This window comes from Anolis sagrei, chromosome X (assembly GCF_037176765.1).
Source record: "Anolis sagrei isolate rAnoSag1 chromosome X, rAnoSag1.mat, whole genome shotgun sequence".
NCBI classification, from domain to species: Eukaryota; Metazoa; Chordata; class Lepidosauria; order Squamata; family Dactyloidae; genus Anolis; species Anolis sagrei.
The window spans coordinates 53387701-53405305 of NC_090034.1; the positions used below are offsets into that span (position 1 = coordinate 53387701).

The following is a 17605-nucleotide window of genomic DNA, read 5'->3' on the forward strand; positions in this document are numbered from 1 at the left end:
TGGTTTTGGCTTTCAGTCTACTGAGGTTGAATAGCTTGGCATCTGTCTGATAGATGATTTCCACTCCAGTGGGAAGCTTCCCATCAACAAGATGAAGTATCATAGCAATGTAAAGTGGGTCATGGGGAGGTCTGCATGCCAAGTTTGGTCCCGGTCCATCATTTCTATCTTTCCAATTTTCTATATATCTATCTTTCTACCTAATATTTTTGTTTTGTTTTTATGTTATTGCCTGTGTTTTTATTTATTTTTATGATTATTTAAAATTGGGCAGCTTTAATTAAAAAAAATGTAATAAAAATAGCTTTAAAATAATACCCAAGAAATTCATCTCTTTCAGCTTTGGAGGCTCCCTATTACCAGAGCTGGGAACCCTCCTGAAAAAGAACTCCATTTCCCATGAGCCTTTAGTGGAGCATGTGAGCACTACAGGGGGGGGGGAGCAGGAGAGAGAGAAGCAGCAGCAACAGGAAGGGAGCAAAAAGTGGCAGACTTTCCATGTAAACCCAGGAGTAAAGACCTGCATCTGGAACACGTGTACATCTGAATGCAGGCTTTGCAACCTACGTTGTGTCCTAGAAGTAAGTTTTGCATTGTTTTATTTCAATTTGTTTTGCAATAAAAGCTGGGTGGGATTTTACAGAGAACTAGAACTCTTCCCAAAGTTTGCAAAACCTCCTGGAAAGTTGTGTTTATTGTCAATCGAGGGGTCAAACATCCTCAGGGTTGAGTTAACAAAGTTTACAGAATTAATAATAGCAATAGACAATAATACATATACAAAAAACATCCTGGAAAGTTAAAGGAAAATTAAAGGCAATGTTGCATTAACTACAACTGACATCATGCCAGGTTAACCCCGAGAAACTCCATCAGTACTTGACGTATGTTATCTTGGGCATTTTTGCTCTAGATACATCATAGGTGGGGTTCTGTGTACTCCCTAGCTGTAGGGTGAACGACAACTCCCACTATGGTGAGTCAGTCCCCTCAAACCCCTCCAGTAGGTTTTAGTTAGTCATGGGGGTTCTGTGTGCCAAGGGTAGTCCAGGTCCATCTGTGGAGGTCACCATTTCTCTGGTTGTGGGTGAACTACAACTCCTAGAAAGGAAGGTCAGTTCTCCCCAAACCCCTTCAGTAATCAAATTTCAAGATATCAGATATGTGTGCCAAGTTCAGTCCAGATCCATCAGTGTTTGAGTTCACAGTGCTCTCTGGATGTAGGTGAACTACAACTCCCATGATGGCAAGTCAGTCCCCTCAAACCCCTCCAGTAGGTTGAGTTTGTCATCGGAGTTTTGTGTGCCAAATTTGGTCTAGGTCCATCATCAGTAGAGGTCACAGTTTCTCTGGTTGTGGGTGAATTACAACTCCCAGAAAGGAAGGTCAGTAGTCCCTGTCCCCACCCCCCCAAAAAAAACAAATTTCAGCATATCAGATATGTGTGCCAAGTGTGGTCCAGATCCATCAGTGTTTTGGTTCACAGTGCTCTCTGGATGTAGGTGAACTACAACTCCCCCAAATCAAGGTGAATTTCCCCCAAAGACCTCCAGTATTTTTCCTGGTCCTGGGGGCTCTATGTACCATGTGTGATCCAATTCCGTCTTTGATGGAGTTCAGAGGGCTCATTGATTGCAGGTGAACTATAAATCCCAGTACCTACAATTCCAAAATGTCCAGGCCAATTCCCCTCAAAATGCACCAGTATTCAAATGTCTGCATATCAGCTATGCATGCTAAGTTTGGTCCAGACCCATCTTTGTTTGAGTTCATAGTACGCTCTGGATGTCGGTGAACTACAACTCCTATAAATTCTTCCAAAGACCTCCAGTATTTTTTATTGGTTATGGGGCTTCTGTGTGACAAATTAGTTCTAGGTCCATCATTGGTGGAGGTCAGAGTGCTCTTGGTCATGGCAGTTCTGTGTGACAAGTTAGTTCCAGGTCCATTGCTGGTGGAGTTCAGGGTGCTCTTAGATTGCAGGTGAACTATACATCCCAGGACTTACAACTCCTATAAATCATGGTGAATTCTCCCCAAGCCTCTCAACTATGTTCAGTTGCTGATCAATTCCTCTGTTTGCTGTTTGCCATAGAAAAGAATAGGAAATGATTAAGGAAGAGGCAGTGGGTGGGGTCATGCAAATTCCACACCAATGGAAAGAGTCTGAAACACTGGGATGCCTGTTGTGGAGGAAACATAAAATCTAGAATGAAATTGTCCCTGTATGAAAGCCTTCACTTGGGTGGTGGGCAGTGTGGTGTTTGTGGAGGACAGTGGCAGGGCTCTTGGACATGTTCATGGCACTCACTATAACCTGCAGTGTCTTTGGTGTCTCCTGAGTTGTGGGAGCTATAGCTGTTTGTGGAGGCAGGAGCTTGTCTGTGTAACTGGACACCCCAGCCACATCCACACATACATATATTCACTTTTATTATGTGTATAGATAGATAATAACATGGTATAGATAGATAATAACTTTACATGGTATATATAAGTGTATCATGTCTACATATATACAATGTATATTGACTTTATGCTATATATATATATGGGATACCTATCTACTATGATATTGTATTTTTGAAGGACATGAGAATTTTGTATTGTCTTTTCATATCAGGGCATCTTTGGTTGCTTAGGTTAGCTTTTATATAGGTTGTTATATTATATGTACATACAACATTTTAATAATAATAATAATAATAATAATAATAATAATAATCTTTATTTGTACCCCGCCACCATCTCCCCAAAGGGGACTCGGGGCAGCTTACATGAGGCCAAGCCCAGTAGTGCATTACAATAAAATAACACAAAAGCATAAAACAAGCATCACAATAAAATAAATAGATCAGTAGATGTCATATAAAATTACTATGTATATGTGTGTCATATAAAAGTATATATTCTATATATGTATATTGAATATACATATAGATAGATATCATATAAAGTTATTATATATGTGTGTGTGAGAGAATGTATATATTATATACAGTTATATAAGTAAGCACCATATAAAGTTACTATATATACAGCATATACAGTTATTATATATTGTATGTATATATAATACACACAATATACATGTATATAGGTACATATAAAGTTATTATATATATATGTGCATTTATGTATGTGTTATATACATTTATATATTTATATAGATAAGCACACACACACATATATATGTGTGTGTATATATATATGGATATGGGGGCCCCTCTTTACCAATGGACCTCTATTGTGTCTCTGTGGGAGGTTGCAGGGGGTTGGACTAGATGATCCATGTGGTTTCTTGCAGCTCTTTTGATTCTATGATTCTTTGATTCTTTCACAGTGTAGGGCTACCCCATTCTCCCCAAACCGTCATGGCCGACAGGAGCATGGAGCTCAAGGTGGAGGCTCTTCTGGGGCCGAGATCTATAGATCTGGAAGAGGCCCCAGACCCCCAAGACCTTCCCTCCATCCAGGAAGTGCCTGGGCCTCATTGTGCTGACTTCGTAGCCCCTCTGGTGCCTCCCAACGTGGGATCTGGGGGGCCTGGAATGGATGAGAGGCCGGCGAGGGGGGATCCCACGGAGACAGCAGAGGGACAGGCAGACATGGGGCTCTTGGAAGGGCCCAGGTAAGATGGAGACACCCACAGACAGATGGGCAGGTGGGCAGAAAGGTGGGAGGATGAATGGATACATAGGGATAGGGGAAGAGAGAGAGAGAGAGAGAGAGATAGATAGATAGATAGATAGGACAGACAGATTGATCAATAGATAGACAGATGGATGGATAGGTAAATGGATGGACAGATGGGGATAAATAAGATAGATAGATAGATAGATAGAGTTAGATAATTAGATAGACAAGTAAGTAAAGGGATAGATGGATAGACAGAGATACAAAGATTGATAAAAAGACAGGTAAATGGATGACTAGATAGGGATAGATAGATAGATAGATAGATAGATAGATAGATAGATAGATAGACAGACAAGTGGGTAGATGGATGGATGGATAGATAGACGGATACAAAGATTGATAGAAAGATGGACAGTTAGGTAAATGGATGGATAGATAGAAAGATACATAGACAGACAGATAGGTGGATGGATGGATATACAGTATAGACAGATCAGTCGATGGATAGATAAATAGGTGGATAGATGGATAGATAGGAATAAATAATATAGATAGATAGATAGATAGATAGATAGATAGATAGATAGATCTGGATAGACAAGTAAGTAGATGGATGGATGGATACAAAGACTGATAGAAAGACAAGTAAATGGATGGATAGATAGATAGATAGATCAGACAGATCAATCTATAAAAAGATGAATAGGTAAATGGATGGATAGATAGGGATAAATAAAATAGATGGATAGATAGATTTAGATAGATAGACAAGTAAGTAGATGGATAGTTGGATAGACAGGGATACAAATATCAATACAAAGAGAGACAGGTAAATGGGTGGATAGATAGGAATAAATAATTTGATAGGTAGGTAAATAGATAATTAGATAGACAAGTAGGTAGATGAATGGATGGATAGAGAGGATAAGGATACAAAGATCGATAGAAAGACAGATAGGTAAATGTATCGATAAATAATTAGAAAGATAGATAGATGGATAGATTCGATCAGTGGTCCTCAACCTGTGGGTCCCTAGATGTTTTGGCCTTCAGAAAGATAGGTTGATAGATAGAATAAAAGACCGGTAGGTGGATGGATGGACAGGCGGACAGGTCGAAGGGTAAATGGATGGACAGATGGGAACAAATAATTAGACTCATAGGTAAGTAGGTAGATGGATCAATGGGAATAGAGACAGATGTGTGGATGGATTAATAGATGGTAGTAGGTAGGTAGGTAGGTAGGTGGATGGATAGACGAGTGGATGGATCAATGGATTTATAGTGAGTGAGAGCAGGAGAGTGACAGGTAGATGGAGGGGCAGGCAGGCGGGTGGATCGATGGATGTGTAAGCAGACAGATGAGACGGTCTTTATTTATTTATTTATTATTTACGACATTTATATGCCGCCCTTCTCACCCCGAAGCGGACTCAGAGGGGCTTACAGGTATATATGACATACAATATATTATATTATTAGCATAGTACAATATCAACATTAAACATTGCTATATTGCACTATACCACTAAATCATAATATAATGAGTAATATTACATGTAATATAAATATATAATTATATTATTATTATTATTATTATTATTATTATATGGCATTACATTATAATATTTAAAAATATATGTATATACAATATATTACATTATACTATATTGTACTATATTATATTATACTATACTATACTATGTTATATTATATTATATTATATTATATTATATTATATTATATTATATTATATTATTAGAATAGCACAGGAGATAAGGTGGAAGTGTCCCCTGGTCCCCTCTCTCTTCACTCTGGCTCAGTGTGAATGAAAATGGCTGAAATTTCTTCTTTTGCATGGTGTTCTTGTAGGGATGTCATGGAAGATGTTGCCATCACGCTCCAACAGGAGCCTCCCCCGAAGTGGCCGATGGATCAGATCCCAGCCGTGGAAGGGGACTCCAGCCTCCTTGCTCCGTCTGGCACGGACGAGAGCAACCCCTCGATGGAGTTGAAGGAGGAAGAGGACAGCACCGTTCCCAGGGCAGACCTCATCCAAGACCTCCTCGAGCGACTCAACCCGCACTTCCGAGACAGTTCGCCACCGTCCTCCTCAGACGGTGAAGAGGAGTCTGCATTGGGAAGAGGCGAAGAGCAAAGCCTTCTCCCTGAGAGCCGGGATCCACCAGGGAAAGGTACCCCTTGCCCGCTGCATATTGCCGCCGGATTAGGAGCTGTTGTCGCCCGTGGGCCACGGAAAAACCGGAGTTTACTCTCGGCCGACACCGAGCGGGAGGACCTGCTTGGCCTTCTCCACTACGAAGGGGGCATCCCGGGTGAAGCAGATGAGCGGACCCCCCTGGCCCACTCAGAGGCGGTTTCGGGGGGCGAAAAGGCAGAGACGGAAGGGGGACCATCCTCCATGCCAGGTCCAAATGAAGATGTTCGGCAGGAGGAGGAGGCCACGTCAGAGCCGGCGAGTGAGCGGTTGGAACAGCCATCCCCTGGCAGCGAGGCACAAGAGGTAAGCAAGGCAATCGTAGCAATCGTAGAGTTGGAAGGAGCCCCAAAGGCCATCCAGTCCAACCCCCTTTTGCACAGATACAATGGAGAGCTGGAAGGGGCCCCAGAGGCCATCCAGTCCAACCCCTTTCTGCGCAGACAGGATGTCAAGTTGGAAGGGTCCCCTAAAGGCCATCCAGTCCAACCCCTTCCAGCCAGACAGGGTGACACAGTCTCAGCCCTCCCAACAGAGGGTCCCCTTTATTTTGAAAACCAAATTATTTTGTCAATAGTGTAATCCCATATCCATCTTTCTCCTTCCCCTGAATCTTCTCTCTCTCTCTCTCTTGCTTTGTCAGAACAAAGGCGATATCTCCTCCTTCCCCGTTTACCAAGAAGGTGAGAAAAAAAAGAGTGACTGGTAAAATGGGTCTGGGGTCCGGCATTTAAGATTTTAAGTGGGACAGAAATCTGGTATTCTTTCTGTCTTTCTTTCTTCCTTCCTTTCTTTCTTTCTTTCTTTCTTTCTTTCTTTCTTTTTTCCCTGTTTTTCCTCTCTGTCTTGCCCCTTTCTCTGCTCTGCTCTCCTCTATCTCACTTCCTTATTCTCTTTCTCTGTGTCTTTCTCTTCCTTCTTTCCCTTCTTCCTTCCCTTTGCTTTCTCTCCTTTCCTTCCAGTTTTCCTTTAAGTTATATTTTGTCTTTAATCTACCTCGATCTATAGGAAGAGGCAAAATGATGATAACAATAATAATAATAATAGAAAGAGCTGTTAATAAGGATAATAATAATAACAACAATAGGAAAAGGCATTAATGATGACAGATGTTGATGATAATTATACAGAGAAACATTAATTATGATTATGACAATTATTTTTTTAGGTGATGATAGTAATTGGGAGAGGCATTGACGATGATGATGATTATGTTGATAGGGAGAGTCACTAATAATGATATTAATAATCTAAACACATAATAAAAGTAATAATATGTATGTGTGCGTGGCTGGGGTGTCCACTTACACAGACAGGCTCCCACCTCCACAAACAGCTATAGCTCCCACGCCTCAGGAGACACCAATGGCTCTCCCTCCAATTACATTACAGGTTATAGTAAGCACCATAAACCTATACAAGAGCCCTGCCAAGGTCCTCCACAAACACAATACTGCCCACCACCCAAGTGATGGGGACAATTTCATCTTAGATTGTATGTGTTTCCTTCACCACAGGCATCCCAGTGTTTCTTTCTCTCTCCATTGGTGTGGAATTTGCATGGCCCCACCCACTGCCTCCCCCTTCACCCTTTCCTACTCTTTTCTAAGGCACACAGCAAACAAAGGAGTTGATCAGCAACTGAACATAGGTTTGGAGAGAATTCACCATGATTTATAGGAGTTGTAAGTACTGGGAAGTATAGTTCACCTGCAGTCTAAGAGCACTTTGAACTCCAACAATGATGGACCTGAAATTAACTTGGCACACCGAACCCCCAAGACCAACCAAAAACACTGGAGGGATTTATAGGAATTGTAATTTGCCTACATCCAGAGAGCACTGTGACCCCAAACACTGATGTATCTGGACCACACATGGCACACATACTTGATATGCCAAAAGCTGGGCTGACAGTTGGGAGCTCACCTCAACCCGGGCTTGAACTTTCGACCTTTCAATTGGCAAGATTTTCTGCAGTTGGTGGTTTAACCCACTGTGCTAAAGCCCGGCTCTATAATAATAATAGATGATGATGATGATGATGATGATGATGATGATAGGGAGTTGTGCTAATGATAATAGTAGTAATAATAATAATAAAAATAGATGATATGGAGGAGTGTTAATTATGATAATGACTGAACGAATAAACAACAACAAAAATAATAGATGATGATAGGGTGAGACAATAATAATAATAATAGCAAAGATGATGATGATGATGATGATAGGGAGAGGCGATGATGATGATGCTACAACTATGTAACAAAATTTGAAAAAAAAACCTGTTCCTGTTTTGAAAATGTTATTTCCTGTTTAATTGTGCAGTCCTTTCTTTGAAAGTACTTGTTATGCTCCAGAAACTTGAATTGGTTGAGACTCTATGATGAGATATTCATTGAAAATCTAGAACCAAATGTGCTGCAGAATGTCCTTTCTGCAATGTTTTTGCAGTTTTAATAAACTTTTCCATGTTTTAATGATAGAACCAATTAGGGAATGACACTTAAAACGCAGGAACAAAAATTGTGTTGCATAGTGTTGTTGTCGTCGCCATCTCAGTCCTCTCTCGCTCGTCTCAATGCAAGAGGTTCTTTGGAGCAGGCTGTGTTGAGCTGCCCTCAATGAGGACTAGAAGGGCTGTGCCCTCCCTTCCCTTCCTTGTCCTCAGACGACCTCTCAGCCGCAGCCCCAGGCCCTTGTGACCCCGAAGACCTGCGCGAAGGGGTACTCTTTGCGGCAAAATACCTGGGCTCCACACAGCTGGTTTCGGAGAGGAGCCCCCCAAGCAGCGTCCGCATGGCACAAGCCCAGGAGGCCATGGACCGGGTGAAGGTGAGGCTTTGGGTGGCCATCTGTCGAGAGGGATTGGATGGTGCCTTCCTTAATGGCGGAAGACGGTCCGACTGGATGGCCATCTGTCAGGAGGGATTGAATGGTGCCTTCCTTAATGGCAAAAGGGGGTCCGACTGGATAAGTCTCTGTCAGGAGGGATTGGATGGTGCCTTCCTTAATGGCAGATGGGGTAAGACTAGATGGCCATCTGTCGGAAGGGTTTTCTTGGGAGGTGGCTTATCTCATAGCCTTGCCTTGGGATTTGCAGGCACCGGAAGGGGAGTCCCAGCCCATGACGGAAGTGGATCTCTTTGTCTCAACGCAGAGGATCAAGGTCCTTACGACCGACTCCCAGGTGAGCTGAGAAAGAAGAGCCAGAAATCAACACTTTAATAAGGAAAAGCTGATGAGAAGATGTGACTTTCTCCCTTCTCCAGCTCCCTTCCATCTTTGCCTATCAACTTTTCAATTTCTAAAATTACTTTTTGTTAATGTCTTTACCGAATCCTCCATGATGCCTATTAGGACTGTGGCGTCATCTGCATATAAATTGGTTTTTATATCTTTGCCTCTCATCTAAAGGGCAACTTTCTCCCTTCTCCAGCTCCACAATCCCCTTTTTTCTCTTGCTTTCCCGCCTCAGGAGGCCATGATGGACCACCCCCTGCAGACCATTTCTTTCATTGCGGACATTGGGAACGTGGTTGTACTGATGGCCCGCCGGAAACTCCCTCGCAGGACAGACTCTTCCCCGGAGAAGCCGCTCTACAAAATGATCTGCCACGTCTTTCACTCGGCCGATGTAAGACCTTTCACATCAGATATATTAGCAAGCATTTTGTATCCATAGGTTCCACCATTCTTCCATTAAGGAAAGCACCATCCAATCCCTCCTTATAGATGGCCATCCAGTCCAACCCCCTTCTGCCGTTAAGGAAGGCACCATCCAATCCCTCCTGACAGATGGCCATCCAGTCCAACCCTCTTCCGCCATTAAGGAACGCACCATCCAATCCCTTGTGACAGATGACCATCCAGTCCAACCCTCTTCCACCATTAAGGAAGGCACCATCCAATCCCTCCCAGCAGATGCCCATCCAGTTCAACCCCCATGTGCCATTAAGGAGGGATCATCCAATCCCTCCTGACAGATGGCCATTCAGTCTGACCCCCTTCTGCCATTAACAAAGGGACCATCCAATCCCTCCCAACAGATGGTCATCCAGTCCAACCCTCTTCTGCCATTGAGGAAGGCACCATCCAATCCCTCCTGACAGATGGCCATCCAGTCCAATCCTCTTCTGCCATTGAGGAAGGCACCATCCAATCCCTCCCAACAGATGCCCATCCAGTTCAACCTCCATGTGCCATTAAGGAGGGACCATCCAATCCCTCCTGACAGATGGCCATCCAGTCCAACCCTCTTCCACTATTAAGGAAAGCACCATCCAGTCCCTGCCGACAGATGGCCAACCAGTGCAACCCCTTTCTGCCATTAAGGAAGGCACCATCCAATCCCTCCTGACAGATGGTCGTCCAGTTCAACCCCCATGTGCCATTAAGGAGGGACCATCCAATCCCTCCTGACAGATGCCCATCCAGTCCAACCCTCTTCCGCCATTAAGGAAGGCACCTTCCAATCCCTCCCGACAGATGCCCATCCAGTCCGACCCTCTTCTGCCATTAAGGAAGGCACCACCCAATCCCTCCTGACAGATGGCCATCCAGTCCGACCCTCTTCCGCCATTAAGGAAGGCACCATCCAGTCCCTTTCGACCGATGGCCATCCAGTCCAACCCCCTTCTGCCATTAAGAAAGACACCCCAAGATGCAATGGTGATCCCTGCTGCTTCCCTGTCTTTACCTGCAGGCCCAGCTGGTTGCCCAAGCCATTGGCCAGGCCTTCAGTGTTGCTTACCAGCTCTTCTTGAGGGCCAGCGGCATCACTCCCCAGCAGCTGGGCCCCTCCTCTCCGGGTCACAACGATGATGAAGACGACGATGAAGACGCCGCCGCCATCCGGGCACAAGGCGAGGAGCTGTACAACGCCGACCTGGCCCACTTCTCCAAGCAAGAGAACTGCGAGAAGGTAAGGACAAAGTTCCAGAAGCGGGATGCGGCAAGTGGGATTGCTACGAAAGGCCCCTTCGTCAAAGGAATTGCATTAATTTGGAACCTAATTTGGGATTGATCATTTCATGATCCCATGAGTTTGGAGTGAGAAGATAAAAGAAAGTTTAGCAGGCTCTCAATAGCCACTGGGGTTCGACCCTGAAAATCCGTCAATACTGAAGTCTCATTGTATAGGTATATGAGTTATACCATTTAATTATTTTATCATATATGATTACTATATTATTTATTATATCGTATATAATTATATAATTTCAACATTATATATAATGATGTAATATAATAACTATATACAATTATTATCGTATATAATAATTATAATTATCAATTATATAATGAATATATATAATAAATATTTATTATATTTATATATCTATATTCAGAGATATATAAATGCTCTGTGCATCGTGAGTACGTTAAAAACAAAAAAACTACGGGGCGAAGTGACCCCAAATTTGGCAACAAAACTCCTCACAATCCAGAAGAAAGGAGAGGAAGGGGAAGGGGAAGAAAAAGGGGGGGGGGGGGAGAACAGGCAGGTAGGTACCTCTCTTTCTTAATAGTCCAGATAGCTACCTCTACTTCGAAAATTCTTACTGTAGTCCACAGCAACACGTGGCAGGGCACAGCTAGTAATAAATATATAATTATTACATTACATATACTTACATAATGTATTTATTATATATGTATATATTACACTGTTTGTAATATCGCATATATTACTTACTATATTATATATAATGATATAATTATGATATATAATTTACATATATGTATAATCCCATTTCATTGTTATATCATATATGATTATTATATTATTTTTGAACTGAGGCTGGATGGCCATCTGTTGGGAGGGCTTTGACTGTCTTCCTGCCTGGCCAAAGGTGGTTGGACTACATGACCTCTGGGTGCCTCTTCCAGTGGAGTGGAGGCTTTTGGACTGAGGCTGGATGTCCATTATTGGAAGGATTTTGACTATGTCTCCCTTCCTGATCGAAAGAGGTTGGACTGGATGCCCTTTTGGGCCCCCTTCTAATGGTGTGCTTCCTCTCCTGTGTCCTCTTTTGTGGCTGCAGGTTGTGATCCTGAAGCCAAAGGGGGCGATCCTGGGCCTGGCAGTGGTGGAGTCTGGCTGGGGCTCCTTGCTGCCCACGGTGGTCATCGCCAATCTGATGCACGGAGGACCAGCTGAACGGTCGGGAAAGCTGAGCATTGGGGACCGCATCACGGCTGCCAATGGGACCAGCCTGGTGGGACTGCCCTTGGCCACCTCCCAGAGCATCCTCCGGGTGAGACGTGCAGGGCTCAAAGCATGTCGGGAGGCGGGTGGGATCTGGACCAGACCTTTCCCACAAGACCTTTCATTGGCCAAAGGGATTTGGACAACGGGAGGAAAGGGAAAAGAGCGAAGATGAGGTGAGGTGAGGTGAAGTGGCCCTCTGTCACAGGACTGGGGAAGAAAAAGGGGGTGGAGTGGCTTGGCTGCTGCTCAGTGACAGATAAATGGGGGGGGGGGAGGATGGATGGTTGAAGGAATGGAGTGAGGGAGGGAGGAGGGCAAAGAGAAGAAAGAAAGGGAGGGTGGGAGGAAGAGAGGAAGATTGGATGGTGGCCTTCTAGGATAAGGAAGTAAGGGGAGGGAGGAAAGAAGGAAGGGAGGACAGAAAGAAGGGAGTGAGGAAGGAAGGAAGGATGGGAAGAAGGGAGGGAGAAAAGAAAGAAAGAAAGAAAGAAAGAAAGACAGAAAGAAGAGAGTGGGGAAAGAAGGAAGGAAGGATAGACGGGAGGGAGGAAAGAAAGGAGGAAGGACAGAAAGAAGGGAAGGAGAGAGGAAAGAAAGAAGGGAGTGAGGAAAGAAAGAAGGATGGGAAGAAGGGAGGGAGAAAAGAAAGAAAGAAAGAAAGAAAGAAAGAAAGAAAGAAAGAAAGAAAGAAAGAAAGAAGGAAAGACAGAAAGAAGAGAGTGGGGAAAGAAAGAAGGAAGGACAGAAAGGAAGGAGTGAGGAAAGAAGGAAGGAAGGACAGAAAGAAGGAAAGGAGAGAGGAAAGAAAGAAGGACAGAAAGAAGGGAGTGAGGAAAGAAAGAAGGATGGGAAGAAGGGAAGGAGAGAGGAAAGAAAGAAGGGAGTAGGGAAAAAAAGAAGGATGGGAAGAAGGGAGTGAGGAAAGAAAGGGAGGGAGGGGAAGGGAGGGAGGGAAGAAAGAAAGAAAGAAAGAAGGAAGGACAGAAAGAAGGGAGTGAGGAAAAAAGAAGGAAGGATAGAAAGAAAGGAGGGAGGGAGGGAGGAAAAAAAGAAGGAAGGACAAAAAGAAGGGAGTGAGGAAAGAAGGAAAGAAGTATGAGAAGAAGGGAGGAAAGAAGGAAGGAAGAAAAAAAGGGAGTGAGAAAAGAAAAGAAGGACGAACAGAAAGAAGGGAGTGAAGAAAGAAAGACAGAAAGGGATTTAGGAAGGAGGAAAGAAGAAAGAATGGATGGTTGGATGGAAGGAAAGAAGGAAGGAAGGAGAGAGAGAGAAAAGAAAGAAGGAAGATAGGACAGAAAGGAGAGAGGGAGGGAGAAAACAAGGAAGAACAGAAGGAAGGGAAGAAAAAGTAAGGAAAGAAGGAGAGAAGAAAGAAAAGGAGGGAGAGGAGGAAGGAAGGACAGACCATTGCCATATATGTCTGTGTATGTATATATGTATGTATTTTTGCCAGGCCTTCTTGTGGTGTGTAACCAGTCCTTTCCCTTTCTCTGACTGCTCCTCTTTTTTGCCAGGAGCTGAAGAACCAGACGGAGGTGACCCTCAGCGTGGTTCACTGCCCGCCGGTCACCACTGCCATTGTGCGGAGGCCCGACACCAAGTTCCCCCTGGGCTTCTGTGTGGAGAACGGCATTGTGAGTTGCACGGGAAGCCTTATCTTTTTTTGGGGGTGGGGTGGGTGTCTGACTATGGATCAATTCCAGGTCTTGTAAAGCCAGGCTCCAGACTGAACTGGCGACGCAGAGCTTGTTTTTCTGTATATCTCTATCTAAAAGGTGCCCCCTTTGTTGCAGATCTGCAGCCTGATGCGCGGAGGGATCGCCGAGCGCGGGGGGATCCGGGTGGGCCACCACATCCTGGAGATCAACGGCCAGAGCGTGGTGGCCATGCCCCACCAAAAAGTCATCCAGATCCTTACGCAGGCCGTTCGCGAGGTGCGGTTCCTCACAGTCCTCAAAGGGAGGCAAAGGCACCATGGCGAGGCTGAGAGAGTGTGCCTTCTTTCAGTCTCTGTCTTTTCTCTCCTTCCTTTTCTCATTCTTCTCATTCAAACTTTCTTCTTCCTTCGATCTGTCTCTCCTTTCCCCATCTCTCCAACTATGTTGGCTCTGTAGTTCACCCAAGTACGACCCCAGCTCCCCTCCCTTTGTTTCTTATGGCTTTTTCCTTCTTAGGTCCGGATCAAAACCATGCCGGCTTCAACCTACCGCCTTCTGACCGGACAGGAGCAACCGGTCTTCCTCTGAGCAAAGATGGCTGCAAACGGAAAGCCTGAAAGACTTTTACAAACATAGCAAAAGGACAGACAAATCGGTTGCCTTCTCTTTCTTTTGTTGCTGTTGCATTTTGGAAAAGCACAGTTTTTCAATTTGGTTGCATCAGAATTCATCATTGAGTCTGCAAGAAAGATCTTTCCCCTATATAATGTGGGTTAGCTCCCCTTTTCCCTTTTCCTTGTGTTTTATTGTGTGATGGTGTGTGGTTAGGACTGGATTAAAAAGCATTTTGTAAAAACTCAATTTAAAAAGAAGCAAAAAGAGGCATAATTTGTTTGAAAAGACTTTATTACAAAGATGGGAACCAAAAAATCCATCTCTCTCTCTATATGTGTGTGTGTGTGTGTAGAGAGAGGGGGAATACACACACACACACACACTAGCTTGGGGACATGGCATTGCCTGGGTTATTTGAAAAAGTCTTTTAATTGTACAAAATGCATAAGGTTGTGGATGAACTACAACTCACATCATGCCAGGTCAACCCTCAGAAACTCCATCAGGACTGAAAGTTGGTTATGTTGAGCAAGTTTGCTCTCTAGATATATCATGGGTGGGGTCCAGTGTGCTCTCTGGCTGTAGGTGAACTATAACTCCCACTATGGTGAATCAGTCCCCTCAAGCCCCCCCCCCCCCCCAGTAGGTTGAGTTAGTCATGGGGGTTCTGTGTGCCAAGTTTGGTCCAGATCCATCATCGGTGGAGGTCACCGTTTCTCTGGTTGTGGGTGAACTACAACTCTCAGAAAGGAAGGTTACTTCCCCCCCCCCCCCCCCCCCGGTAATCAAATTTCGGCATATCAAGTATGTGTGCCAAGTTTGGTCCATATCCATTGGTATTTGGGTTCACAATGCTCTCTGGATGTAGGTGAACTACAACTCCTCCAAATCAGTGTGAATTTTCCCCCAATGGTAATGAGAGCTCTGTGTGCCAATTTTGGTCCAATTACATCTTTGGGAGAGTTCAGAGGGCTCATTGATTGCAGGTGAACTATAAATCCCACTACCTACAACTTCCAAATATCCAGGCCAATTCCCCACAAAACCCTTGGTATGCATACCAAGTTTGGTCCAGATCCATTATTGTTTGGGTTCATAGTGTGCTCTGGATGTAGGTGAACTACAACTCGGATAAATCCCTCCAAAGACCTCCAGTATTTTTGTTGGTCATGAGGGTTCTGTGTGCCAAGTTAGTTCCGGGTTCATTGTTGGTGGAGTTCAGGGTGCTCTTAGATTGCAGATGAACTATACATCCCAGGACCTACAATTCCTATAAATTATGGTGAATTCTCCCCAAACCTCTCTAGTATGTTCAGTTGCTGATCAATTCCTCTGTTTACTGTGTGCCATGGAAAAAAATAGGAAAGGGTTAAGGGAGAGGTGGTGGATAGGATCATGCACATTCCACACCAATGGAGAGAGTCAGAAACGCTGGGATGTCTGGTGGAAGAAATACATAAAATCTAGGATGAAATTGTCCCTGTATGAAAGCCTACACTTGGGTGGTGGACAGTGTTTGTGGAGGACATTGGCAGGGCTCTTGAACATGTTTACTGCGCTGTCTATAACCTGCAATGTCATTGGAGGGAGGGCCATTGGTGTCTTCTGCATAGTGGGAGCTCTGGCTGTTTGTGGAGGTAGGAGCTTGTCTGTGTAAGTGGCTATCCCAGCCACACACACACATACATATTTTATTGTTATATAGGATATTTATGTATATGTGTGTGTATATATATTCCTATGAATGGAGAAGAATAACAAATCTTGTTGCACAAAATACAGAAAACACCCCCTAAAAACAGTATTAAAGCTATGATGTCTGTGAAACATATGCAAATGTCCTATTTTCGACTTGAGATAACTCTTGGTAGATGCAAATATTCCAGTTTTTTAATTATTATTTTAAATGCATTTAATCCCAAGCATTTTGTGGATAAGGGACTCTTCCAAACCCATACCTTTAGGAAATCTGGGATGTGTAGTTTCCTAATCGGCTTCGCACTCTCCGATTCACTGATAAGCGATGTTTAAATGGGAGGAAAGGTTACAGAATTGCCAATGGGAACACACACCCAAAAAGGTGCCGGGCTACAACTCTCATCAGGGGGCGGACGGACTATAACACCCAAGTTCCTGAAAGGGGCTTCCGCCATGGAAACGAGGGGCAAACGGGAGGCAACGAAAGGCACAAACGGAGAAGGCATTGTCTATGTAATTGGGCTACAGGTCTGTGGCCGGTCCCCATCCGTAGCCGTAGTCCTCGTCTGACTCCGACTCGTATGCCCGGGCCTTGGTGAACTTCCTCTGCAGGGCCTCGCGCTCATATTCCCTGTCAAAGGAATACAAACATCAGCAACAGAATCGCATTGGGCTTTTTTGCATCACACTCCTGGCTTATGGCCAGTCTATTAAGACTCCTAGATCCCTTTTATATGGACCCATCTTATAGTTTTTGTTCTCTGGGGACGGGTACCTGATGTCGCTTTCTTGCCGCCACTGTCCTTGCGGTTGCTGGTTGCTGTCATGCTGTAGGAAGACAAGACAACAAATCAGAGACCACCTTCTTTGTATATTCGGAGCATCTACACTGTAGAACTTATGCAGTTTGACAATGGGCATGGCTAGGTACCATCGGAATCTTCGTAATTCAGAATAAATTTGGAAAAATTACCTTTTGGAAGCGATTTTGAACTTTTTTAGGAAACCGGTAGTCCCTTTGCCCTTCTGAAGCTAGTCTCGCCATGTTTCTTCCAACTCAGGAAGTGAGTCGGAAATGATTCGGCTCCCCCCGCTTCTGGTCCCTGGCCTCGGCTAAAGCCAGAGAAGCCAGTTTTAAAGCCAGAGAAGCCAGATATAAACCAGAGAAGGATGAATTTCCTCCGTTTGCTTTTCCCGCTTTTGGCTCAAGCCAGAGAAGCCAGTTTTAAACCGGAGAAGGAAGGACTTTCCTCCGCTTGCTTTTCCCTGCTTCTGGGTAAAACAACTACTTTCAAAGTAAAGACCACCCAATTAAACAGGAAATAACACTTTCAAACCATTAATGAAAGGATTCGGAAGTCTCAGAAGTTTCGAAAAGTTTTGAACGTTTTTTTCTATGAAAATTGGAATTGACTTTAGAATCGAACCACCAGTGTCCTCTACATCTGAAATGAGTTTTGAACCTTTTCTTTTTATCAAACAAGCCTGTTTGATAACACTAACTGCCATATGGATTTGGTTGAAAAATGTTTCTGCAATATATGACAAAACACTAGATGG

At 44.0% G+C, this 17605-nt stretch overlaps 2 protein-coding genes across 3 annotated transcripts in view; one reads left to right on the forward strand and one right to left on the reverse strand.

Annotated features, from left to right (window-relative positions):
- Positions 1-415: 415 nt before the first annotated feature.
- APBA3 (amyloid beta precursor protein binding family A member 3) lies at positions 416-14589 on the forward strand. The gene is made up of 12 exons (XM_067473430.1): positions 416-581; positions 3344-3631; positions 5512-6163; positions 6501-6540; positions 8532-8695; positions 8964-9050; positions 9339-9497; positions 10566-10784; positions 11908-12120; positions 13589-13708; positions 13868-14008; positions 14249-14589. Exons 2-12 carry the CDS (start codon positions 3375-3377, stop codon positions 14318-14320), a joined length of 2124 nt encoding a protein of 707 aa, XP_067329531.1. The 5' UTR covers positions 416-581; positions 3344-3374; the 3' UTR covers positions 14321-14589.
- Positions 14590-15257: 668 nt separating this feature from the next.
- TJP3 (tight junction protein 3) overlaps positions 15258-17605 on the reverse strand; it is a 38290-nt gene continuing 35942 nt past the window's right edge. For both annotated transcript variants that reach the window (XM_060785030.2, XM_060785029.2), the window contains exons 19-20: positions 16821-16873; positions 15258-16676 (exon numbers count right to left, since the gene is read on the reverse strand). In XM_060785030.2, coding sequence (XP_060641013.2) covers positions 16568-16676; positions 16821-16873 — 162 coding nt within the window. In that variant the 3' untranslated portion in view covers positions 15258-16567. The remainder of the gene's footprint in view (positions 16677-16820; positions 16874-17605) is intronic.